Source organism: Silurus aristotelis (assembly GCF_946808225.1).
Source record: "Silurus aristotelis genome assembly, chromosome: 28".
In the NCBI taxonomy this organism is placed as follows: Eukaryota; Metazoa; Chordata; class Actinopteri; order Siluriformes; family Siluridae; genus Silurus; species Silurus aristotelis.
The window spans coordinates 12,770,387-12,796,766 of NC_139601.1; the positions used below are offsets into that span (position 1 = coordinate 12,770,387).

At 37.3% G+C, this 26,380-nt stretch overlaps 2 protein-coding genes across 2 annotated transcripts; one reads left to right on the forward strand and one right to left on the reverse strand.

The window, feature by feature from the left end:
• Positions 1-23: 23 nt before the first annotated feature.
• rbck1 (RanBP-type and C3HC4-type zinc finger containing 1) lies at positions 24-15,986 on the forward strand. The gene is made up of 13 exons (XM_083534496.1): positions 24-153; positions 925-962; positions 2,571-2,715; positions 2,791-2,881; positions 5,667-5,865; positions 7,526-7,644; positions 8,173-8,346; positions 9,300-9,460; positions 9,564-9,675; positions 10,738-10,917; positions 11,028-11,126; positions 13,427-13,570; positions 14,973-15,986. Exons 2-13 carry the CDS (start codon positions 926-928, stop codon positions 15,051-15,053), a joined length of 1,542 nt encoding a protein of 513 aa, XP_083390622.1. The 5' UTR covers positions 24-153; position 925; the 3' UTR covers positions 15,054-15,986.
• tbc1d20 (TBC1 domain family, member 20) lies at positions 15,812-25,067 on the reverse strand. Its single transcript, XM_083534536.1, has 8 exons — positions 24,639-25,067; positions 22,872-23,057; positions 22,704-22,784; positions 21,147-21,333; positions 20,497-20,598; positions 19,535-19,676; positions 18,415-18,599; positions 15,812-18,038 (listed from the first exon to the last, which is right to left on the reverse strand). Exons 1-8 carry the CDS (start codon positions 24,703-24,705, stop codon positions 17,768-17,770), a joined length of 1,221 nt encoding a protein of 406 aa, XP_083390662.1. The 5' UTR covers positions 24,706-25,067; the 3' UTR covers positions 15,812-17,767.
• Between the last annotated feature and the right edge of the window lie 1,313 nt (positions 25,068-26,380).

A 26,380-nucleotide genomic window follows, 5' to 3' on the forward strand; every position in this document is an offset into this window, starting at 1 on the left:
TTATCGTAAGAGTTAACTGGTGCCAGTAAGAGTTAAGTCAGCAGGGGGTGTTTCAGTTTGTCAGAAGCTTATTTACTTCCTCGAAGGGTACTTTCTTTCACTTTTCGTTTTGGTGCGTCTCAAACTACAGCAAGAAACATTATTTACAATAAGGTGAGTTCATATTTACTTTGTCTGCCCCCATAGATAAATGTAGGATGTGCTGCTTGTTGCTTTGCTGCTGTCTTCTCACTTCTTATTTAATTATTATTATTATTTTTTTTTTTTACCAATTTACAGTTGAATCTCTTGCATGAAGCTTTCTTTCTGCATACTCTCATTGTCATAGTCATTACTCTGTACAAACACTTCTTACATTATAGTAAATACTGCTTCTTCTGACCTCACAGTGCTACAAGTTCTCAGTGTTGAAAAACTTTGACAACATAAAATTATTGGACAATTTCACAAAGAAATATAAAGATGAAACACAAAAGCTCTAAATGTAATTAACCTGATGGAAATGCCAAAGCGTGGAGGTGGAAAGGATCTGTTGATGATCCAAAACACTTGGGCTCATTGGTCAAGCACAGTGGGGTTACACAGTCCTAACTTGGGTTTGCACGGCTGCATCTGGAACATGAACCTTGTAACTCATATTGAAAACAATATTTACTTTGTTTGCCCCTGATAAATGACTGTATGATGTGCCGCTTATTGTCAGTGTGGCTGTATGCGATATTGCTTCTGTTTCAGTTTTTTACAGCGTAATCTCTTAACTGTAGCTTTCGTATACTCTTGCTGTCATAGTCATTATTCAGCACAAACAATGCTGCTTCTTGTGAACTCAGTGTTATGCTGGACTTTAAAATAATCAATATTTAAAATAAAAGTACTCAGCATAACTAATGCTATCATTAACTATGTATTGTTTTTCATGTCAAGCATGGCCCTGCCCTACAGCACTGGCAACATCAAGAAAGGTACCTTTACCATGGTTTATTTTCTTTACCAATATATATTAGGACTTCTAATAATACTACTAATAATGGAAGTGGTAGCACGATAGTTATAAGTTGGATTTCTTAATCAGAAGGTCAAGGTGAGTTTACATCACAGCATCACCAAGCTACTATTGCTAGAATCCTGGGCAAGACCCTTAACCCTCCATGCCTCAATTGTATTAATGAGATCATTGAAAGTCTTTATGGATTAGATAGATAGATAGATAGATAGATAGATAGATAGATAGATAGATTGATTGATTGATTGATTGATTGATTGATTGTACAGGTACACAGCAACGAAATGCAGTTTGGCATCTACCAGAAGTGCAAAATGTAGCAGTCGTGCAAAAGTGCAGATAAATATCTAGCATATTTACAGCAAGTGGTATATATGAAAGCATATACAGTGAATAAATATAAAGGCTATAACAGTGCAGAGATGTGTGGACATCATTAAGAATTACAGAATTAGAGAAATGGTTCTAAGGCTATGGCATGATGATGATCAAAGTAAAATATTTAAGATTTTAGCTAAAATCAGATACAAGACATACCTTGTTACTTTTTTATTACTTGGAATTGGGAAATTAACAAAACGTTTTTGGAATGTAAATATATACAAAATATATACAAAATAAATGTTTTATATACAAAATAGATATAGATATAGATATATATAGTGTGTGTGTGTGTGTGTGTGTGTGTGTGTGTGTGTGTGTGTGTGTGTGTGTGTGTGTGTGTGAGGGGTTCAAAACCCATTATTATTACTGACAACAGCTTGAGAGAAAAGCTCTAAAATATTTAAATATCAAAGTATTACAATAATAAAGTAATACTAAAATATGTCCTATGTCCCCTTATTACTGTTATGACTGTGTACTGAAGCTGGCACAGACTCTGCCAGTTTGTGCAAAAACGTATGATCCATTTTAGATTAAATCCCTCTAAGTGTCTTCTGAACAAACTTTAAAAGAAAAGAATAGGCATGGGAAAAACTGACCGTTTGTACAAATGTTAAAAATTCGCAGTTCACATGGTCAATATCACATTAAAAAAAAAATATTGCATTATTATTGCATTATTTTAAACATTTACTTTGTTTAAATCTTTCAAAATTCTGATTAGTTACGTTAGCATTCTTTATTTCCACATTTTCAGTGTGGTTTCGAATCCCACTGTGACCCCCCCTGACCACACTGTTATTTTTTTACATATTCAATCATATAAATTGTAAGGTGGTCTAGTGGTTAGGATGCGGCGCTCTCAACGCTGCGGCCCGGGTTCGATCCCCGGTCAGGGAACCAACCCCAGCCACTCTCAGTGCTGGTCACAAGCCCGGATAAATGTGGGGGGTTGCGTTAGGAAGGGCATCCAGCGTAAAAACGTGCCAAATCAAACATGATCCGCTGTGGCGACCCCTAACGGGAGAAGCCGAAAGAAAGTTAATAATATAAATTGTAATTGGATAGAAAGAGACATAAGAAAGTGTTTTTGATATTATTATGAATTTTATATTCATTCTCATGCCTTGAAAATGTGTAAGTAAAGCCTCAGCATCTGATTTTTGTAATATGTGAATTGCAGCGGAGGAAACAGCTCAGTTGCTCAGTGAGGCTGTTAACACTGGAGAAAAAGACAATGCCATCCGATATGTGGAGCAGCTCCTTATGCTGAAAGTACCTGTTTGTATCCAGCTTACTCAAGAGGCTTATTCTCAAGAATGTATCAGGTATATTTACAACGTCCTTCTGAGTGACTCAGAGATACTAAGAACTGAACACAGAGCTTCACTGATTCCCTGCAGGTTGAGAGTTGGTGTTGAGGACGCTCTGTCTGATGCCCTCATTACAATGCTGGTGACTCCTGGCATGACAATCTCTGAACTGAAACAGAAGGTACAAATTAATCTGTAATGCTTTGCATTTGTGTGTGCATCTCTTAATAAAGGTCAGTCCAATGAAAAATACAGTGACGGGTTAAAGATTCGTTTTTGGTGCTTGGATCCAAATGCATAGGGAGGGATTTTCAGAAGTTTGGTTGAATGTTGGGTGTGATGTAGGGGTCTTTACTGAATTACTGGAATACTGTGTTGTGTTAATGTTTTAGGCTATGGTTGGGTTGCTGCTGTTTGCCATTGGTTGGTATTATAATGCAATTGTTATGCCACTATGTAGAAAAATGAACAAACAGAAATGGTTCACTGGTCTTTCCACAAGCTTTCTTCCAAGTAAAGTCTATATACACTAAGTAAACACTGAAAAATGAAAAACAGTTAGAGACTCAAACAAGCACCATTTCACATAGAAATTTGCAGTTTTCTGACAGAGATTTGAAAAGCAGATATAAATATCCCTGACAGAGAATTTACTGGCAGTAAAAAAAAGTATGGATTGCAGAGTACAGCACGTTTGACCATTTCCAGTTTCATCTCTGACGGTAAGACAGTTGACTTGTGTTTCCTCTTTAAAAAAAAATGCAGTTATGCAAGAAGAGTAATCTCTCAAACACCATCACTGTTTTTCTACTTCCTGGTGAGACATGTGAGAAATGTGAGACATTTATAAAAATTTTGCTTTGATTGATCTTTTGTTCAGGTGGGAATGAAGCAGTGTATTTTAGACTTTATCATAGATATATACGCTTACAGATTTTTAAAATTGTGCATTAGTCGGGAAAAAGTGTGAAGGACAACCTTGTTTTCATATACAATATTGGACTAATACACTTTGACACTTTCCCTGTTTTTGAGTCAAAGTTCAAATACTCTGCTTCAAGAAAACAAAAATAAAAGTAAAACTCCTCCTTTTACATTTTTACTTGAGTAAAAGTACAAACATACTTGATTTTGAAAATACTTGAAATATATAAAAGTAAATGTACCGATCTCTGACTGCTGTATTTTAGTTATTTATGCGATTCACGTTTCCATTTTCATGCACATTACTAAAGTTTTCTATAGTTACAGACACACACACAGTGAGAGTGCCCTGATTCCATCTCATGTCTCATTCATGTCGAATTGTTGTTGTGGCCTCCATACAGGTTCTCGTTTAACACAATTTATGTTTTCATTCCAAAGTAGCCAGAAACGGCATATTTTTCTGAAATGTATTCAAGCAAAAGGTTCGATATTACGCATTAAAATGTAACAAAATGTACTTGACGTTGCAGATTTTGTTATCTATCCCAAGGCTTCACGAGTACAATATTACACGAGTGTTTTTTTTGTACTTATTTTGTCAAGGAGAATTATTTTCCCATTTTCCATATATTATTAGGCACATTCGAACACATTCATGTTTCTATAGTAGTACAGGGACTTAGAGTTGACACTCCACATAAATAGTTTAAAAACTGTGATTCTGCAAAGAGAATATTTAAGACATTTTTGGAAGAAGTCTCCGGTGTCCTTCTCTGTGAGAGTCAGATGTAAAGCTGTAAATCTTATGGAAAGTAGTTGAAGTCTTTCGGGTTCTGTGTAACATGACAAGCTGTGTGTTTTACTCTAAAAAGAGAAAAAAATATAAAAGCAGATGATGTATAGACTGCGTAAATCCACTATCACATATATAAGTAAGATGTTATGCACAAATATATATAAAATTTATGTAGATTAAAGTATGATTTAACATTCTTTCTTTTATTCATAAAAATGTATAATGCTTGGCAAATTAATGTGGTATATAAGGAATCAAACACACCTGATGTCATTGCAAAATAATACAGGTTGAGGTGGTAGCAGGGTTGGTTTGGGAATTCCCATGATAGGAAGTGTAGTCATGTGTGTTGCTGTTTCACAAATTTTATAGAATGAAATGCATCAAAATGAGTTATCAAGCTGCCAATATGTTTCTATTTCTATAATTCTACAATTTCTATAAATGCGATCATGGGACCTTCATGCAAGTCCCTTTAATACGCAAACCATTGTGCCTAAAGTAATTATGGACAAATATACTGAACAAAATTTTAAACGCAACACTTTGTTTTTGCCCCCATTTTTCATGAGCTGAACTCAAAGATCTAAGACTTTTTCTATGTACACAAAAGGCCTAGTTCTCTCAAATATTGTTCACAAATCTGTCTAAATCTGTGTTAGTGAGCACTTCTCCTTTGCCGAGAGAATCTATCCACCTTCCAGGTGTGGCAGATCAAGATGCTGATTAGACAGCATGATTATTGCACAGGTGTGCCATAGTGCTGGCCACAATAACAGGCCACTCTAAAATGTGCCTTAGAGTTTTAGATCTTTGAGTCCAGCTCATGAAAAATAGGGGCAAAAACAAAAGTGTTGCGTTTATAACTTTGTTCAGTATATTTAGTATTTTCATGTCTGTACTGGAAAACAATGTTTAAATTTCATTTAGCAAAATTTTGTAAACCTTTTCTACTTGCTACTTTAGCAGCAATAACTTTTTAACCATTTGGGTTAACTGGATGAACTGAATATATGTTGTGGGGGAGCTTTTGGTGACGCTTGTTGACAAGTTGTGGTTAAACAAAAGGGCACAGCACAACAGCTCAACTCATTTTGACTGTGAAGCATGGCGGTGGGAGTATCATGGTTTGGTTTGGTGCTTGAAGTCACTGAGAGATTTTTGAATTGAGCAAGACATTTCAGTGTACTTCATCAGTCTCTTGAACTGTGTAATGATGCCTTTTTTCCCATTTTATTCACAGACTTGCCAAGACTATGGTTTTCACCCGTCACTTCAGTGCTGGATCATAGGGAAACGTTTTGCTAAGGACGGAGACACTCTGTTCAGCCACAATGTGGTTAATGATGATGATCAGGCATTTCTCTTCATCAGGTCGGCCCATTCTGCCAATCTCAGCCGTGAACAGCAGAAACAAGACGAGCAGGACAGGAGGATAGGCGGTATAGATCCCTTCTCTCATTGAAACTTCAAACATTTATCCAACTAACTCAGTTCTAAATGTTAATGTTCTTAGAGCATTTCATCTTTTACATTTCATCAATATCTCAGCTCTAAAAACACTTTTGTATGAGCCTACAACATTTCTGCAACTTTTTTTTTATAGTAGGAAACTTGTTGAGGAACAGTTCAAGAAATTATTTTATGCATTGCTGCAAACATGCACAATGTGACAACATTGGTAGTAGTTTTATTTAGCATTTCTTGCTAAGTAATGTAGTCACTGAGTTAGGGAATCTTAGAGCCACCAATTTAGCATGGTGCAAACGGCATTGCACAGTTGTAGGTCACAGTTTAGACATGCATTGTACAAACATTTGGCACACAGACACCAAATATTTTTTTTTCACAGTACTACATTTGAGATATTTGGAAAACTGCAAACATTTCATTTCATTTCATCTTCTCCCGCTTATCCGTAATTCGGGTCGCGGGGGCAGCAGTCTAAGCAGATTCCCCAGACACTTCTCTGTGTCCAGGGATCGGGCTGTCAAGGCCCCCGCCTTCGACTGCTGCCCAATCCTCTCAGCACCGGTCCCTTACGGTCCCTCCTGCAGGTGGTGAGCAAACATGGTACTTGTTATTTTAACCGAATATTTCTTACCAAATAAATCCAGTTCGGTTATAATTGTCCATGTTGTAATCTGGACTGAAAAAGTTCAATTCAAAGCTGATTAATTCTAAATATTACTCTAATATTTGCTCAGGCCAGTTCTGGAACTGATTCGGTGAATCTCTCATTTATAGTATTAAATTATTATTCATTCATTCATTCATTGATTTTCTCCCGCTTATCCGTAATTCGGGTCGCGGGGGCAGCAGTCTAAGCAGGCCCCCGCCTTCGACTGCTGCCCAATCCTCTCAGCACCGGTCCCTTACGGTCCCTCCTGCAGGTGGTGAGCAAACATGGTACTTGTTATTTTAACCGAATATTTCTTACCAAATAAATCCAGTTCGGTTATAATTGTCCATGTTGTAATCTGGACTGAAAAAGTTCAATTCAAAGCTGATTAATTCTAAATATTACTCTAATATTTGCTCAGGGCAGTTCTGGAACTGATTCGGTGAATCTCTCATTTATAGTATTAAATTATTATTCATTCATTCATTCATTGATTTTCTCCCGCTTATCCGTAATTCGGGTCGCGGGGGCAGCAGTCTAAGCAGGCCCCCGCCTTCGACTGCTGCCCAATCCTCACAGCACCGTCCCTTACGGTCCCTCCTGCAGGTGGTGAGCCCACGGGAAGGCGGCCCCACGTCACTCCGAAGTCACGGACCTTGATATTTCCCTCGTAAGGGAAATTATTATTATTATTTTTAAATACTGTATATTTTTATCATTTCATTGATGCACAGAGCTATATGCATATTACTATTACATTGTTCATATGACTGCAGACATACAGATGACTATAAAAGGCTTTACAACCCCGTTGTTTGACATTTAGCAACAATGAACATTATATTCTTAGTTGTAGGTGTACAGCCACTGGTCTGAAATCAGTGGTAAATAAACTGAATGTACATCTGAAGCTGGGAAAATATGTGAGAATGTGTAGAGACCTTAATTGCAACTTAAATTGCTTCTATTACTGTCTAAAGGTATAATTGAAAACATTGAGGTGCTCAGTAGAGGTGCGGCAGAGACGGGAACGCGACAAAAACAACCTCAAGTATCTCCTGTAGGAAAACCTTACCCAAAGCTTCCTCCTAAACCAGTGGTGAGGTTTGAAGCATTCTTTGCATGATATTAATCAGAAAGACAATCCAACAACTAACAAAAATTCTTGCTTCATTGTATTATTACCTAATAAATCCTAATCATAAAAGCAATAAAGAGATGGATCTCTCCAGATAGTACGTGAGGAGCCTGATCAAGTTACACAGTGCCAAATCCAATAAAAAGAGTGACACGAAGGTTAGATCCTCATTGGTACAAAGGCAGTGAAAACACACGAACTGAAAATGTATTACAGTAACATATTACAACCTGTCAGAATGAATCAATTGGAATAATCTATATCTTAAACAACGCCGAAATTAATTTATGCGCATAAATGCATTTTGTGACCTCACATTTAATTTGATGCTTTGCTTTTATTTGAAACCATTCTTCCTGTTTGTCATGCATAGCACATTTAAACTGAAAGTATACAGGAGCATACAAGCGATTACCACTCCTTGTAGAGGTGTTTGTAACATTATGATTTCGTTATTAATCACACGCAATGGCCGTGTTGCTTTTCTAGTTAGGATGGTCGTGTTTGGAGTGCACGTATGTCAACAAACCCACAAGGCCCGGTTGCGCAATCTGCAGCGCTTCGAGACCAGACAATTATTCAATACCAGATATGTATCAACCAGATGAAGAGGAAATACACAGGATTCGACAGGAAGAGCTGGCCAGTCTACAGTACCAACAGGTCAGACTTTCATTCTTCTATTCTCCCAATTATTTATTTGGCATGTTGCATGTTATTCAAAATGCTTTTCTGCTGAACACAGTTGCAAAAAAATGGTTCTTTGAGTCACACAAATATCTTTTAGCAATTAATAGAGATCAATAATTATAACCAGCAGCTAAGTGCATACTTAAAAATATATCAATTCATCTTTTCTATATATATGGTTTGTATAAAAACTCAAATATATTTATCATTTATCATACTTTAAGATCAGGTGGATTTGAATAATACAATAGAGACAGCTTAGTCATATATACTGTAATGTTTTTTAGGTAGAAACATTGCATAATGATTTCTAATAAATTCCGATGCCTGAAGAAATATAAAGTGTTCGGTACCAGAACTTTGAAAGCTGCTTCATGTATGTAGTTAAGAATAAAACATTTTGGGATGATAATTTTCAATATTTTCTTTTTTTCTTTCGTCTATACTACAGCAAATGTCTAGCGATTTAAAAAGAACACATCATACTTGTTAGTACAGTGGTGTGAAAAAGTGTTTTCCTGATTTCTTATTTTTTTGCATGTTTGTCACACTTTAATGTTTCAGATTATCAAACTAATTTACATATTAGTAAAAGATAACACAAGTGAACACCACATGCAGTTATGAAATAAAGGTTTTTATTATTGAGGTAGTTTACAGTTAAATGTTAAACCATAAAACAAGTTCCATTCATCTCTTATGTATTGACATCTTCGAGATGCCGTTCCATTCCTATAATAATAATATAAAAAAAAAACGTATTACAGAAAAAATAAACCCCCATACTTACATTTCCATGTTGTGAAAATTTTACAATTATTAACGACAAAAATACTATTTGAAATCACGCTTGCTTTGCTGGAGTATAACTATAACTGTGGGTCTCTGTATTATTACATTTTTGTTGATGGGATGAAACCTTTCAGTCTATCATAGAGGAGCGAGAGAAAAACTTCCTCACTCTGCTGGAGACGGACAATCAGGACCTGGTTAGTAACACAGAGGAGATTTGCTGCCCTATTTGCTGCGAGCAGATCTTAGCAGGAGAGGGAGCCACTCTCCGAGAATGCCTTCACAGCTTCTGCAGGTACAAAAAAATTAAGCCCCTTTGCTAATTATACGACTACTTTTAGCAGAAATCACAAACATGATGAACGTGACTAGGTAAGAATTTTTTTATATATTTACAGGGAATGTGTGAAGATGACCATTCAGGCCTGTACAGATGCTGAGGTGGCATGTCCGTATGCAGATGGGAAGTACTCCTGTGACTGCAAGCTTCAGGACCGAGAGATTAAAACAGTAAGTCCTGATGCTCACAGTGCAATAGAGACTAATACTATATAAATGTATTCACAATAATGGAAAAAGGTAATGCCTTGTAAAGGAAAATTCCTTAAACGTGACATGCAATATTACCCACAATGCCATTTCACTGTCTGCTGATAGTCGTATAGTAGGGTGTAGCTCTTAGTTTGTTTTTATATGAGTTAAATGAGTTATGCAGCAGTGCTTCAGGTCTGTCTTGTTCTCACTTTTTATCTTTCTATTCTCTGATAAGATTTCAAAGCTTCCAAATCAGTGCTATCACACGAGTTATCTTTGTGTCTAAACAGCGTGTCATTTTAGATCCTTACACAACAGCTAACCTCAAACCAGAAAGATTATGCTCATTATTGTTTTATATTTATATAAAATATTAATATTTAATATAGATGTGGTGGGATTTTTTGTATCTACCCAATATACACAATGTAGCACAGTTGTGTATATAAACCAATATACAGTATATTATATAATACAATGTAATACTAAAACATCTGTATTCAAATAAATGTTGTTTCTAAACAAGAAAGTGAGTACAAAATTTACTTTTAATAGCAAAAAATCACATGCAAAAAAACAAAACACACTGTGTTTTTTGTGACTGGCTTGCCCTTTAGCCTTTAATTGTTAAAACAGATTATGATATTTTACAGCATGGTGTTTATGGCTTGTAGGTTGTGGGTGTGGAAGAGCGATAATAACAATCGGGCACAACAACTACACAAACCAAACCACTTCTTTAAATGTTTGTTTAAAGTGCAGCGACGAATAACAACCAAGTGAGATCCCAAATACACAAAATAGAGAGTTTCAATGGCGTTTTATTTAAATCTCTTACTTATGTATACACTGTACATTAAATGAGGTTGTGGCATAAGCGCAATGAATTTAACAGTATATTTTTTAATATAAGAAGCCACTGGTATTTCACTGTGTCACTATGAAAGGTACGGGTATTTAATTTCAGATCTGTTGCTATTATCAGCACAGGTTTTACACTTCCATCAACACAGCTGTTGGCTGAATTGTCTCTTGCAGCTCCTTTTACCTGAGGATTACCAGAAGTTTTTGGAGTTGAGACTGAACATTGCAGAGACACGCTCTGAGAACAGTTACCACTGTAAAACCCTGGACTGCCCCGGCTGGTGCATATTTGAAGACGATGTCAATGAGTTTGACTGTATCATCTGCAACAAGATCAACTGCCTCCTCTGCAAGGTGAGCGAGAAAACCCGAGCAGTGAAAGAATCTTTTACAGTCAATTTCATGATTCTGTCATGATTGTAAACATAAAGTAGAATGTATATAAAGGTGTGTGTCTGCATTAGGCCATTCACATAAACATGAACTGTAAAGAGTACCAAGACGACCTTCAGCTCAGAGCAGAGAATGATGCAGCAGCCAAACGAACCACAGAGGAGCTACAGGTTGGTTAAACAAGATACATTTACACAGCTTATATACTACAGTAGCTATATAGATGTAATTTTACATTATCACACTACATATAGGTTAAAGAAAATCCAATGAAAACAACGTTTTACTTACTTTAGATGTAGCTGAAATCATAAAATGCTTGCAATTAGAAATTTTAAGTTCAAGTTTATTGCTATAGCGCTTTTTACAGCGAACATTGAATTGAGAATTTAAGAATTAAAGGGAATTATGTGTATTTACCCCTGATGAGCAGCCTGGGGCACCTGTGGCAAGGAAAAACTCCCTTAGATGTTATGAGGAAGAATCTTTAAAAGGAACCAGACTCAAAAGGGGAACCCATCCTCATTTGGGTGCTATCAAGAGTCTGATTATAAATCTTAAAAACAATACAGAACACCAGAGAGTGAGAACTAACATGAGTACCGGAGTGTGTGATTGTGAGTAATGTCCTTTCTACAGTCTTATACAGTCAGTTGATGTGCTGGAACCAGGAGCTACTGAGCACCTCATGAAAAATAGCATTTGAGATCATCATAGATCCAACATCAGCTTCTCTATGCAAACTCCCAATGTCCAAACGGCACATGAAGTGGGATCAAATGGTGCTGGTACGTCTCTAGATGGTTCAGGATGTTTGCGGGGTCGGCATCTACTCTTTGAAGGTTCATAATCTTCATGAGGTGGGACATGACTGGAGTGGGCGCAACCTCAGGATGTCCCGGGATGGGTAGAGAAAGAGAAGCAGTGGAGAGGAATTAGCGTAGCTGCTGTTCATGATATTAACAGCACAAGTTGATAATGTGCATGTGATCAGATGTACTGAAGCACAAGGTTATGATATGTGATGTGTGTTATGTGTAGGAATCGCTAAAAAGATACGTCTTTAATCTGCACTTAAACTGGGAGAGTGTGTCTGAGCGCCGAACACTGTCAGGAAGACACTTCCAAAGATTAGGAGCTAAATGTGAGAATGTTCTACCACCTTTAGTGGACTTTGCTATTCTAGGAACTACTAAAAGTCCAGAGTTCTAGAAATTTAAGTGGAAAGTGTTTAGTACAATTATACTAAATGTTTGGAGGAAGATTCTAAATGGTGTGAAGGAAACTTATGCTATATGATAAAAGTATTGGGACACCTGACATTTCCAGCCATATGAGGTTCTTCCCCAAACAAATGTACAGGATGTCTTAGAATCTGGTAGCATAAAATGTTTCCTTCACTTGAACTAGAAGACCCAAACCTGTTCAATAAAGAAATAGTTTTTTTGGGTTGAAGTGGAAGATCTTGAGTGGACTGCTATGGAGCTCTGACCTCAATCCTACTGAACATTTTTGGGATGAATTGGAATGCTGACTGCACCCCAGTCCTCCTCACCTCACATCAATACCAGAGTTTACTACTGCCATTATGACCGAATGAGCTCAAATCTCAACAACCACACTCCAAAATCTAGTGGAACATCTTCCCAGCAGAGTAGAGGATATCATAGGAGCAATTGACGACTAAATGTGATTTGTGATAGAAGAGTGTCTGCGAGAGTAAAAGGAAAAGTTTATAGGACTGTGGGGAGACCTGTGATGTTGTATGGATTAGAGACAGTGGCATTGAGTAAAAGACAGGAGGTGGAGCTGGGGGTAGCAGAGCTGAAGATGTTGAGGTTTTGATTGGGAGTGACAACGATGGACAGGACTAGAAACGAGTTTATTAGAGGGACAGCGCATGTAGGACGTTTTGGGGACAAGATAAGAGAGGTGAGATTGAGATGGTTTGGACATGTGCAGAGGAGGGACATGAGGTATATCAGTAGGAGAATGTTGAGGATGGAGCCGCTAGGAAGGAGGAAAAGAGGAAGGCCAAGGAGGAGGTTTATGGATGTGGTGAGGGAAAACATGCAGGTAGTTGGGTTGAAAGAGGCAGATGTAGAGGACAGGGTGGTATGGAGATGGATGATCCGCTGTGGCGCCCCCTAATGGGAGCAGCCGAAAAAAAAGAAGAATTATTGAGGACTTAATGCGGAATGGGATGTTCTTTTGTTTATAGAGTGTATTTAATAATAAAAAAAATTATAAATAAAGCTCCTTTTTTACATGGCTGTAAGTAAAAAATGAAGTTGCAGTAGTTTGAGTTAGATTTTTTGCTTGTCAGGTAAATGAGTGCTGAAATAAATACAGCAATTTGGTCTTGGCTAATCAAATACATGTATACGATATGAGGATAATGAGACTTTTTACTTTATATCTGTACTTGTAATTATTGCTCAGCTTTGCTAACATGCCAAATGTATTGCAGAGGATGTTGCAGAATGGTGAAGCCATGTGCTGTCCAAAATGCAATGTCATCATCCAGAAGAAAGATGGTTGTGACTGGATCTGCTGCCTCATGTGTAAGACAGAGATCTGTTGGGTGACCAAACAGGCCAGATGGGGTCCAAAGGTATAACTGCAATATTGTTTCTGAATACACCACTTTGTGCACTTACAAAAATGTAAGTATAGTTATAGAGTTGGAGACAAACATTTCTGGTGCAAGAAGTCTTTTAAAATATATATCAGGTGAGGACTTGTTCTCTGGGTGTACTATTTTAGCACGATCAACGACAAGCTAATGTGATTCCACCTGACAACAAAAATTGCTGTTTAAAGCGCTTAATTTTTCAAATGCCATAAAATTAGGTAACAACCACTTACAAGCTACTTACCGTAATTTACGGACTATTAAGCGCACCCAAATAGAAGCCGCACCCACTGAATTTGACAAAGATTTTTATTTTGAACATAAATAAGCCGCACCTGTCTATAAGCCGCAGGTGTCTACATTTAAACTAATGAACTTTACACAGGCTTTAATGAAAGACAGTGTCTGTAACACGGCTTGTATCTAAACAGTAGCCTACCAAGAAAGTCATTTTTCACTGTCTTCCTCCTTCCTTTCACAACAATTTCTCTCCAGAATTTATCTTTTAGCATCGTCGTGCGTTTAAAAATCACCATCGGTGAAGTTTTTCTCCCGATGCCGTGCAGCTCAGAACACAGGTAAAGTGCGTATTTTTATGACCGGTTGTTTTCAGCTTGATGAATGATTCGCATTTCCTGTAGCCAGTCCGAGTGAGCGGCAGGTCAAACGTCAGAGGAACATCATCCATATTTATGATGAGCACATCTGATTTAATATAAAGAGTTTCATTGGTTCACCTGAACCCGTTCGGCAATTTCATTAGTCTAATGTTATGGGGCTCAGTTTTTTGTCTTAAAGCATGTGAAACCGGGAAAAATCCATAAATCAGAGTAGGGAAAAAAGTAGCCGGAATATAGTCCGGAAAATATGGTATGTAACATACGTGACAATAAGGTATGTAACAGCAACTATAACTATATAATCTCTTGTAGAAGAAAATTGTCACAGAAAACCCATAAACCCCTATATCCTGGAAAATGTCCAGTAGCACAAAACATAAAGGAACAGCCTTAATTTTGACTGTTAAATTGTTTGGGTAAATTGACAAATAAATTAAATAAATGTCTCCTCATAAAAAAAAAATATCGAAGAAAAAAAAACCTCATACTGTACCAATAATTTGTTTTTTTTTACTGTTTGTGTCCAGAATAGCGATACATGATTACTATTACTATAGTAACAATGTATAATAGCAAACACATTAGTATGCACCTTGCATTCTGAACAGCTATCAGCGCTCATGTTACTACAAATGCCTCACCTCATGACCAATTACAACTGAGCATTGAACAGTGCAGTTGTAATAATTATTGTATACTTGGGACTGGTTTCAGGTTATTGCTCAGATCCTGATGATTTCCTGCCTCTTTTTTGTTCTCAGGGTCATGGAGACACATCAGGTGGATGCAAATGTCAGATCACCGTCGCCCCGTGTCACCCAAAATGTCAAAACTGTCACTAATCCCTGTGAGATCACATCGATTTATTTCTTCAGACACTGAAATGAACAGACTGTAATTACTGATCCGTAAGCACAATGAGTTTAATCAGTGGAATTATGAAATATTTTGATATGTGATCGCAATCTTCCGAACCTCTACATGAACTGTTTACAGGACAAAAGATGGGTATTAAAAGATGTGGGTAAATTATGCATTATGGCACTATGAGAGAATTCTGTAGCGTTGGGTTGAATATGCAAATGAGGACAAAATACCTCTATATATATTCAATTGCATTAAATGTAGAAGAAGTGGCATGTGAAACCAGATTCTCATATATTAGACATAAACAACCTTGATGTCGCTCTGATTGACCTGCTTGTGAGGTGGGATGGAGGTAAGTATGCCATCCCTCCCACCCAGAGAGCTTTTTTTCCCTCCCTACTCTCAGCCATGGATGCTATGATATCATCAAGATTCGAAATCACACTCCTGAAAATGTTGTACCACTCAGGCACTTTGCATTTTAAACTTGTGCATTATACTCTTAATGTTCTTTAAATCATATACAGGTGCATATGACATAACGCATATTTAAGATGTTATAATTACTAGTTTTTGTAATTTATTACAGATGTGCATCAAGTATAAAACCTTGCAATAATAATCACTTTTATCATGGATTCCAAAACGTTTATTTGATAGTCAACATATTTTTGCAGATTAATGAAACATATTTTCACAAGTGCAACCAGCAAATACAAAGAATAAACTTCAGTGCAAATAAATGATTTATTAATAACTTACAATCAATTAATAATATGGTTTGAATCAGAGCTGGTGAATGCGCATGACCGTTGAGTGTTGGTGCAGTTCAGACTTTTATAAAGTGATAATTATTGAAAACAATTGTATTCTGTGCTGATATCTAAAATAAACCAGATATTTGTATACACCGTTTCTTATACAACAATGAATTTTATAACCTTGCCATTGAGAAATTAAGCAATCCCACTGTTTAGTTCATATACAGAATTCATTAAGGCCCCTGCTTACAGAATAAACTGTAATGGAACAGGAATTGTGCATACTAGAAATTGCTGCATAAAATATTGTAGCCAATATTTACATGGTAAATTGTTCAGTAAAACATTATATGTAAGATCACTGGGTTTTCACAAAGATTTTTATTTTTTTTTATAACTAATTCAAATGTCACGTACTGTTTATTTTGGTGTATTCTTGTACATGCAGTGAAAGCATGTGATAGATTTCTCCTTTTTATGTATTGTTTATTCATTTCCTATCCACAGCTCATCATTAGCAGAGAGAAAATAAGGACAAATCTTATAGCAACATCTTTTAATTGTATGTGCAGTTGTTCAATAATGAAAAAAAAGAAAAAAAAAAAAGACAGATGATACTCTGCATAGGTCTGCTTTCGGTATCGTATCAAATCCGATGGTATACCATAATATATAGATGGTATAAATGAAATAATGTTAGTTTTTTTTACATCTAAACAAACGTGAGAATTTATTGATATTCAGTCCTATTGAAAAATAACGAGTTTATTTACAAAAAAAGTGCTAACAATAAAGAGTTTTGGTCGCGAAGTTATATTTCAGTGTAAAGGGAAAAACACTGTTTATAATGGATATATCCGTTCAGCAATCTCTGCACATCTAGATACAACGTTGTCGATGTAATCTTATGAAAATCCAATATTGTGAATCAGCACTTGTAAATGTAAATAGCCTATTTTGCAGGTACAAACCTTTTTTTTTTTTTTTACTATTACGAATCTTACTTTCAAATGTTTGAAAATGTTAATGCTGCAAACATGAATTACAATTTACGTACCTACAACCTGAAAGAGTTACGAATCCTTTGTTATGCTGGCGAAGGACGTGATTACAATGGTAAAAAAATCTAATAAAATTACTTTTTGACAGTTGGGTCCAACTCAATGAGTAAGGTAAGGAGATAGGGCCAGCATAAAATAACTGATGGAGGTGTGTGTGAGTGGGTGTGTCAGGGGGAGTGAGACCAAGTGAATAGGTAAAGGGTACAGAAAAGGGGGGCGGGGGGCTGAGAAGAAGAAATGTAAGTAGACAACGTCAAGTGTCAACTTCCGAGACCTGAAGGTAAGAAGGTATGGGGGAAATGAATGGTTCCCAAAAGGTAAAGATTTAGGGGTTAGTAGAACAGTCCAGAAAGGTAGGAAAGTAGGGGGCAAATATAAAAAAAAAAAATCCAGCTAAAATATGAAAACAAGGTCAGGACAGCTTCAGAGAGCTGATTAAATCATGGCCAAGTTCATGGATCTAAAATAAAAATAAAATAAATGTAGGAGCATATAGATGGGTCTAGGTAGATGCAGTAGTGAATGGGTCCAGAAAGGAAAGGAAGCAGGGGCAAATGGATCCAGCAAAGTGAGGAGATATGGGTGTGTGGGAGAAACCTGAAAGGTTTCATAAAATGACTAGTTTGTGTTTGAATTTACGTGCGATTACTTTTGACAGCATTTCAAATACATAACATACAAATACTTTTCAAGATTCAGTAGTGGGTTACTCATCATACATTCTAGATCCTCAGCTTGAATGGGTGAAATACACTTTGCTGTAATCTCTCTCAGCGCGACATTAGTTAGGCCTCAAATATAAATAAAAAAGAACACATCCCATCCCAAAGTTTTTTTTTTTAGAGCGACAGGTCTGGTTGGTGCATGTTACAGAAACTGGAGGTCGAGTTTTGGTGCCCACTCCAGAGCAGAGTTCACTACAGCCAATGCCGCGGCCCCCAGCGCCACTGTGATACCCATTACCGCTAGTCGGACAAGTCGACGAGCACCAGGTCGAAACACAGCCATGGTGCCACGCTGAGGGTCGACGGCGTTGCCATGCTTCTGCTGCTGCTCTCTCCGCCTGTGGCGAAGCACTGTGTCGGGCCGCTGCTGCGCCGAGGCCAGCCCGAAGTCTGTGAAGGTGGACGCTGCCGTTCTGGAAGTAAGAATAAAATCCACGGTCATTACACATTTTGCAATTGACTCATAAATAGTTCGTAACAAAATCTAAATACCTGCCTGTTATTAGGTGTTTACTAGGTGGCAGGATTTCCTACATTTGCATTAGTTTTGGTTAGCTGCAAAGCTAACGGCTAACTAACAAGTTATAGAAGTTTATCTGTATCGGTTACAGCCTTTAATCAATTTTTTCCCTTTTTTAAAAAAACTATTAATTATGTTCAGTCTTGCATAATATCTAAAATCATGACAAATGAAACAGTAAAACCCTGAAGCAACATGTCATATGCTGCTGAGAGAAAAACCACAGAGTGGGGTGATAGAGAAAGGGGGAAGAAAGAAAGGTGACTCACTGCTGAGTGCGCTCCTGAGTCACTCCCTTCGCCAACTCGGATGGAGGGAACTGCACGAAAAGGTCTCCAGCTCGGCTGATCAGGGTCTCGTAGGGGAGATCCTGAGGGATCTGAGAGAGCAGGTGGTGCATCATGGCCATGTCACACTCACATTCCAGCACCTCCTCCTCACGATACAGCACGATCTGAACACAGACATGATGAACTGATGAGGAAAATATATATATATATATGGCATTAAATATACACTTCTACAATATAGAGAATATATAATAAACGTAACTTATTTTTGTTGTTTAATGTTATTAGGTGGGACTTATCCTGATCAAAATGTAAGTCATTAGGCTGGGATCTGAAGCTTCTACAGCTAGTTCACAAATACTTCAAACTAAGAAATATGTACAATCATATGTACAATTTCGGTATGTTTAGTAGAAACAGCGTTCGTGGAAGGAGTCTCCAGGTCCAGTGCTTTGTATTTGGCCAATCAATTTTACACTGCAGGAAAATCATCAAGATAAAGTTTTGATTTCAGTCAAAATTTAAAAGGTTTTTTTTTTTTTTACGATTTCACCCATATAGTGCGGTTTCTCCTTATACCTTTCTTTCTCCATCCACAAGAAGACGACAAAGGGGCTGCTTGCCAGTGCCATTTGCAACTAAGCAGTCATGATTGGAAAAAAGCTACACGTATCCGTTAGTAATGATTGCGGCAGGTCTAAACGCTGCTTGCTTTATATATTCACAGCTCTACCTCCAAACAAGAATAAAGAATTAAGACTACTGCCACCTGCTGGTATGGTAGAGTTATGTTCTATCATGCAAGCACAGAACTCATGCGCTAGTTTGCTGATGTAATCTGTCCGGTGTGTCCTAGTGCAATTTTTTTGGCCCCGACTCAGGCAACGCGAGGCGACACCACAGTGAGATTTCCTCACAGCTAGTTTTTTGGCGTCGGTTTAGTGTGTGCCTACCTTAAGCAAACACAGCTGGCTGTAAACATTTGCTCGGTTAAACTTGGCTGTCAAAAGCTCAATAAGCTTTGAACCTCCTTTGAACGTGTCCATTTGTCATGGCCAAAATAGCAGAGAGGAAGAATACCTGCGAAGAGCAAACTCACCACAGCAGCGAAATAAATTGGCATCAGTGGATGGCAGGCCAAGAAGAAATCATACAACCGCACTACATGGCGGAAATCTGATAATACATGGCCGAACCAGGTGATGAGCCAGCTCAGGGCGAAGATGGTGCCAACCTCGGCTCTATAGAGGACAAAGACGCCAGTATCATCATTTTACTTTAAAGAAACATAAAATAATGTACAGTTTTAAGCAAAAACATCATTACCATTAAGACACTGCCATTTTTTTAAGACAATAATCAAAACGTTACACTACATTAAAAGTCGGACGAAAAAAAAAAAAAGAAAGCATCTTAACAACCTGAATATTCAACACAATCTATACAACTATTGTATGAACTATAGCAATATACAGTGGTACCTCTGAATACCCATGCCCCACAATACGTATAATTCAGAATACGAATCGAAATTTATAACAGTTTTCGTATCGGTTTACGCACAAAACTTCAGAATACGAATAATCCGAATCTCACAGGCAAAATTTCGAAGAAAGTTGAAAAAGGCGAACGTAGTGAAAGCAGTGAAAAGAGAGCAAAAAAGAAAAGAATAAGTGATAACAGTGATTCGGGTCTGCTCGATATCTTCATCTCCTTCCAAACAATAACTCTTTCTCCTTTTCCTCCGAACGTCATCTCCATCATGCATTCACTGTTCTCGAAAGTAAAGAACCCAGTAAAGATAATGTTTTTCTCTTTTAAATGTTAAGGCACCAATACTAAATGCGAAATACTAAATAATAATAGTGCATATTTGTTGTATTTTTATATTAATATTTCGTTCAGAACTGATTTTTCCACTTTAAACTGTTCCTTATTGGGAAATTCGTATCAGCATATGAATATTTCAGCGTGCGAAACGTGTTCCGGAACCAATTCAATTCGCATTCTGAGGTACCGCTGTACTACCACCTACATCTACAATCTGATAGAGTTACTCACTGTTGCATGCACTCGTACACCTCTGGGTTGACTCGCTCGATAATTGGCATAAGGTAGTTGAGGATGTGTTTTGTGTTGTCCATTGTGGGGTCCATAAAATCCCTGTAATGAAAAAAAGGTCAGTTCTACAATACAAACAATAAAATCTCACCTAAAAAGGAGACAAAACACATAAGCTTATAGTGAAATACCAAAATAAACAAATACAGAACTGCATGTAAAAAAAAAAAATTCTATCTAAGAAGTTAGAAAATGTGTGGACGTCTGGCAACAGGTCATGACCCACTTAGTCTTTAAGCAGGATTTGAAAATTTGATTGAAAGGTTTGAATGAATTCAGTTCCTCAGTTAATCTTGGCATGGATTCTACCAGGCTTTGGGAATACTAAAATCTGGTCCATGTTGAAATCACTGTCATTTAGCTGCTTACTTTCTGAGAGGCTTTTCTGCTCACCACTGATGTAAAGAATTACTATAGCTTTCCTCTTACCTCCAAAAAAATCTGACCGTTCATGTTTTACCACTACTATATTTTTTTGCTACGTGGTACATTTTAAGATACAAAAGTAAATCTGCTTTGAAAAGTTGACAGAAATGTCCTGCACACGTCTTTGCATCTAAACTGTATTATATCTGAAAGTGCTGTTCTACCTGAGATGGTGTGTGGAGAGTTTCTCCACCAAAGCAGTGGCGAGGCGCTCTCCCAGTACGAGCAGGAAGGTGACTACGATGTCGTGATAGCCCTGATAATAGTGCAGCTGGGGATTGTTCTGGAGCACACGCAAGATGATGTCGATCAGCTCCTCCTGCAATCCCATCCTCTGCTCATCAGGCATACCTGCACACAGTGAGCGAAAAAAGTAAACCTTCACGAGATTTGCCAATGAAGAGATGTTGAGAAGAGCTGACTGCATTATGAACGTGAGTGTTAAGTCAAACATTTTGAACATTTTGAAAGTAAAAGAAATGTTCTCGTTTTAGTTTTTAATTGAAGCTACAGGACTAACCAGTCAACTCAGCAGTATAGTGCATCCGGAAAGTATTTACAGGGCTTCACTTTTTATTTTAAATTGGGAGGACAAACACCTGGCCTATAGGAGGTCCCACATTTAACGGTGCATGTCAGAGCACAAACCAAGCCATGAAGTACAAGGAATTGTCTGTAGACCTGTCTCAGAGGTCTACAGTCAATTTCTTGACTGGACTCACAGTCTACAGAAAATTCCTAGACCGGTGTCCTAGTTTCTGCCACAAAAAAAAAAACACCATCCCCACAGCACGATGCTGCCATCACCAAGCATCACTCTAAGGATGGTATTTCCTCCAGGCACCACTCATCACCTGGCCAATACTATCCCTACATTGAAGCTTGGTGGTGACAGAATCATGCTGTGGAGATGTTTTTCAGTGTCAGGTACTGGGAGACCAGTCAGGATTGAGGGAAAGATGAATGCACATAGAATGTACAGAGACATCCTTGATGAAATCTGCTCCAGTTTGCTGTATACCTGCCGTGACGATTCACCTCATAACAGGACAACGCACAGCCAAGATAACAAAGGACTGGCTACAGGACGACTCTGTGAATGTCCTTGAGTGGCCCAGTCAGAGCCCAGACTTGAACCAAAAATTGACTTGACTTGAACCAGAAACTGCCCAAAAATGTGTGCCAAGCATGTTAGCATCAAACTCAAAAAGACATGAGGCTGTAATTGGTCCAAAAGGTGCTTCAACAAAGTATTAAGCAAAGGCTGTGAATACTTATGTACGTGATTTTTTTTTTTTTTTTTAAGATTTCAAACAAACTTCTTTCATGTTGTCACGTATGTCAGGATATTGTTTGTAGAATTTTGAGGAAAAACCTGAATTTAATCCATTTTGGAATGAGGCTGTAACATAACAAAACGTGGGAAAAGTGAAGCGCTGTGAATACTATCCAGATGCACTGAACATTTACAGCATTTGGCAGATGCCCTCATCCAGAGTGACTTACATTATATCATTTATACAACTTAGCAGTTAAGGTTTACAAGCCTTGCTGGAGCTGGGATTTGAACTCCCAACCTTTCGGTTAGAAATCCAACATCCTATCCTCTGAGCTACCACTTCTCTGCAGTATGCATGCCATCATTACCCACATCCATCAATATAGGGGATCTGTTATGTATCATATGAAAAGACAATAGTGCATTCTTTGGCGTCACTGACCTGGAGGAAAGCGTCTCAGGGATCTCTGCACATCCAAGAGCACCTGGTTGTAGTCCTTATCATTCTCTCTATTCACTTCATCTGGAGAGAAACCAGTTTTGGTGACATCAACTTCCAACACCAACGTTTCAAACTGTTTTAGCACCTTCTACCACACTTCGAGCTTACCAAGCTTTTCAGGGATGTTCTCTACAGGGACGTTCAGTAGGCGAGGCCAGACTTTACAGCGGATCTCATCGGTAATGAGTCCTCCTTCACTGATGGCCATCCTCCTCAGTGTGGCCACGTTCACAGGTGTTGCGTTCAGCGCTTGCGTGATCTCTGCCATTTTTCTCTTCCTTTTTGACTCACCATCTGCACCCACAGTCAAGAAACATTGCCTAACAGTGTCATTTCACCGCTGCACAAAGCCAAAAGTCAGACATTGTGAAATTAAACTTTATTTTTAACCTTTTCCCTCAATCTTGTTTTCAATTTTAAAATTTGCCTTCAGAAACAGAATCCCCAAACGCCTTCCTGCTCGAGAAATAATGCACCAATTATATACACAGCACGGTGTGATTTGGGATTCAGTATTCAGATTAGTTTTATAGTTTATAGTTTAAAAAAAAAAACTATAAAAAATATAACATAAATCTAAATTATATTATGCTTCTTATAAATATGCTTCAAATGGCAGTAAAAGATCAAATATATTTGAATAATTAGGATACAACCGATAGAATCACAGGTTCTACCTCAAGATGCTGGTGTTTTTACCTAAGAATTACTATTTATTACACACACACACACACACACACACACACACACACACACACACACACATCTATCTATACACACACACATATACATATATATATATATATATATATATATATATATATATATATATATATGTATATGTATATGTGTATGTGTGTGTGTGTATAGATAGATAGATGTGTGTGTGTGTAAAAGTCATAGTTATAGATTATTACTCACTATTTAATATACTGTATAATAATGTGGAAGACACGGTTTTAGATTATTACTCACTATTTGTGCACTATTTCAAAAATTATAATGTGGAAAAGGGATGCATAATATACAATAATGTGAAAAAGACTTGGTTTAAAATTATCCCTCAATATCTGTGTACTATTTCATATTTCATAACATCGATATGTGATTATTATAAAAAAAAAAAACAGTGACATTTAAAAGATTGATATCCTCACATTAACAGTAAAGTATTTAGGACAGAGACTAGGGTATTTATTAAATTATAATGTGGACAAGGCACAGTTTAAGATTATTACTCATAATCTGTGCACTACTTAATATATAATAATGTGAAAAAGACACGGTTTAAGATTATCACTCAATATCCGTGTACTATTTCAAATTTAAGAACGTTGATTATTGGTTATTTAAAACAAAACAAACCCCTGATATTTGGAAAGTATTCAGGACACAGATTAGGGGTTTTAAGGAATTATAATGTGGAAAAGACACGGTTTAAGATGATTACTCAATACTTAATATATAACAATATGAAAAAGAAACGTCGATTATAACTCAATATCCGTGTACTATTTCATAACATCGATTTTTTTATATATTTTTTTAAAAAACAGTGACATTTGGAAGACTGATATACTTGGACAGAAAAGTATTTAGGACAGGGACTAGGGTATTTAATAAATGACAATGTGGAGAAGATGGGGTTTTAGATTATTCCTCAATATTTGTGTCATATTTAATACCATTGATTATTGATCACTTGAAGAAAAAAAACTGACATTTGTAAAAAATTGATACACTTTAGGACAGAAGAGTATTTAGTACATGGAATATGATAATGAGGTGTATGAGTGGATGGAGAACCTGAACTTATTAAGATTTTCTGTGATTTATTATTATTTCTGAGATCTCACTGAGCCATGCAGCTTTTACCTTGTTTCCCGATCCCATCCAAACAGCTGGAGGAGGATCTGATATTTCTGGACTTTTTCAGGTTCATGCTGATACTCCACCAAACACGCCTGGGTTGTTTGTTTTCCCTTCAGCTCGCAGGAACAGCAGTGAACAGCCTACAGCCAGTAGATTTCCTGCACATCCCTGCTTTCTCCTGTCTCATGTCGGCTGCAGCAGACACCAGCCCACGGGTCAAGCTGCGAGAACTTCGAGAACACACTCCTGCTTCACAACGACGATCTGCGACCAAACGCAAACATTGCACATGTATTTAAACGTGTCCGTAAAAAAACAGTCCCTAGTAAACGGATGTGCATTCAGTTACAAACACACCGGAAGACTGTACAGCATCCTCTTCGAGCTGGCATTCCCTTTGCGGAAGTAAACCACAGAAACCCTGGTGTGTACAGGATGTAGTAAAATAAAAGTCCTCATACGTCCACTTTATTATGCCTGGTATTTCCAATACATTTGGCTTTATTTGCAACATTACAGCCTTGCATATTTTACACACACACACACACACACACACACACACACACACACACACACACACACACACACACACACACCTTTACAATAGGTAAACCTACCTCTGAATGAATCTACCTCTGCAGAACCGTGGGCGTGCCTTTCTGCAGTCTTGCATTGCACACTTCTGTTCCTTGAATTTGCACTGATTCATAACTTTGTACAGTTATAATTCATTTATTTTCTTTTTTTAATGTCCTTAATTTATTTTATAGGCTGCATGGAGGATTCACAGAGTGAAAATTTCACTGTTTGGTGTAACAGACTGTTCTGTTTCCTGTAAATATGAAAATAAACAATTGAATTGCATTTTTATAGCAAATTTGTATAAAACTAATATAAATATATATATATATATATATATATATATATATATATATATGTGTGTGTGTGTGTGTGTGTGTGTGTGTGTGTGTTTTCAAGCCTGATTTTTACACATTGTTCGTTGGGAACAATATAGATCAGTGATTGGTTATTGGGAACAGCATTGATCAGTGATTGGTTATTTGGAAACAATAGAGATTGTGACTGGGTAAAGCTGTGATCAGTGATTGGTCATTGGGAACAAAATAGATTGGTGATTGGTTATTGGGAACAGCTGGGGATAGCAATGGTCAACGATTGATCATTTGGAACAGCATTGATCTGTGATTGGTCATTGGGAACAGCTGTGATCAGTGATTGGTCATTGGGAACAAAAAGAGATCATTGATCAGTGTTTGGTCATTGGCGATAAGAGAGATCCGTAAACAGTGATTGGTCTTTGGAAACAACTGGCTGCTTTGAGGATTTACAGAGTGAGAATTTCATTGTATGGCTTTACAGACATGTTTCCTGTATATATGACAATACAATCTTGTTTTTTGATGCACAGATTTCCAACCTTGCTCCAACCTACACTCTGTTTCAGTGTTTTACCTGCTCTTCAAACAGCTTTCAGCTATTAATACACACAGTCTGCTACAACAGCTTAGTACCACAATCACCATGAACACTTTTACACTCGAGTCTCCACCAGTGAACAGATGATTCCCTCAACAATAATGGAACTATAATGAATGGACGTTCAGAATCACCTAAATAAAGATGGGTTCGATTTCAAATCTGGTTCCTCTCAAGGTTTCTACCATATACCACGTCAAGGAGGTTTTACGTGTCACTATCACCACTGGTTCGCTTATTCGACTTAT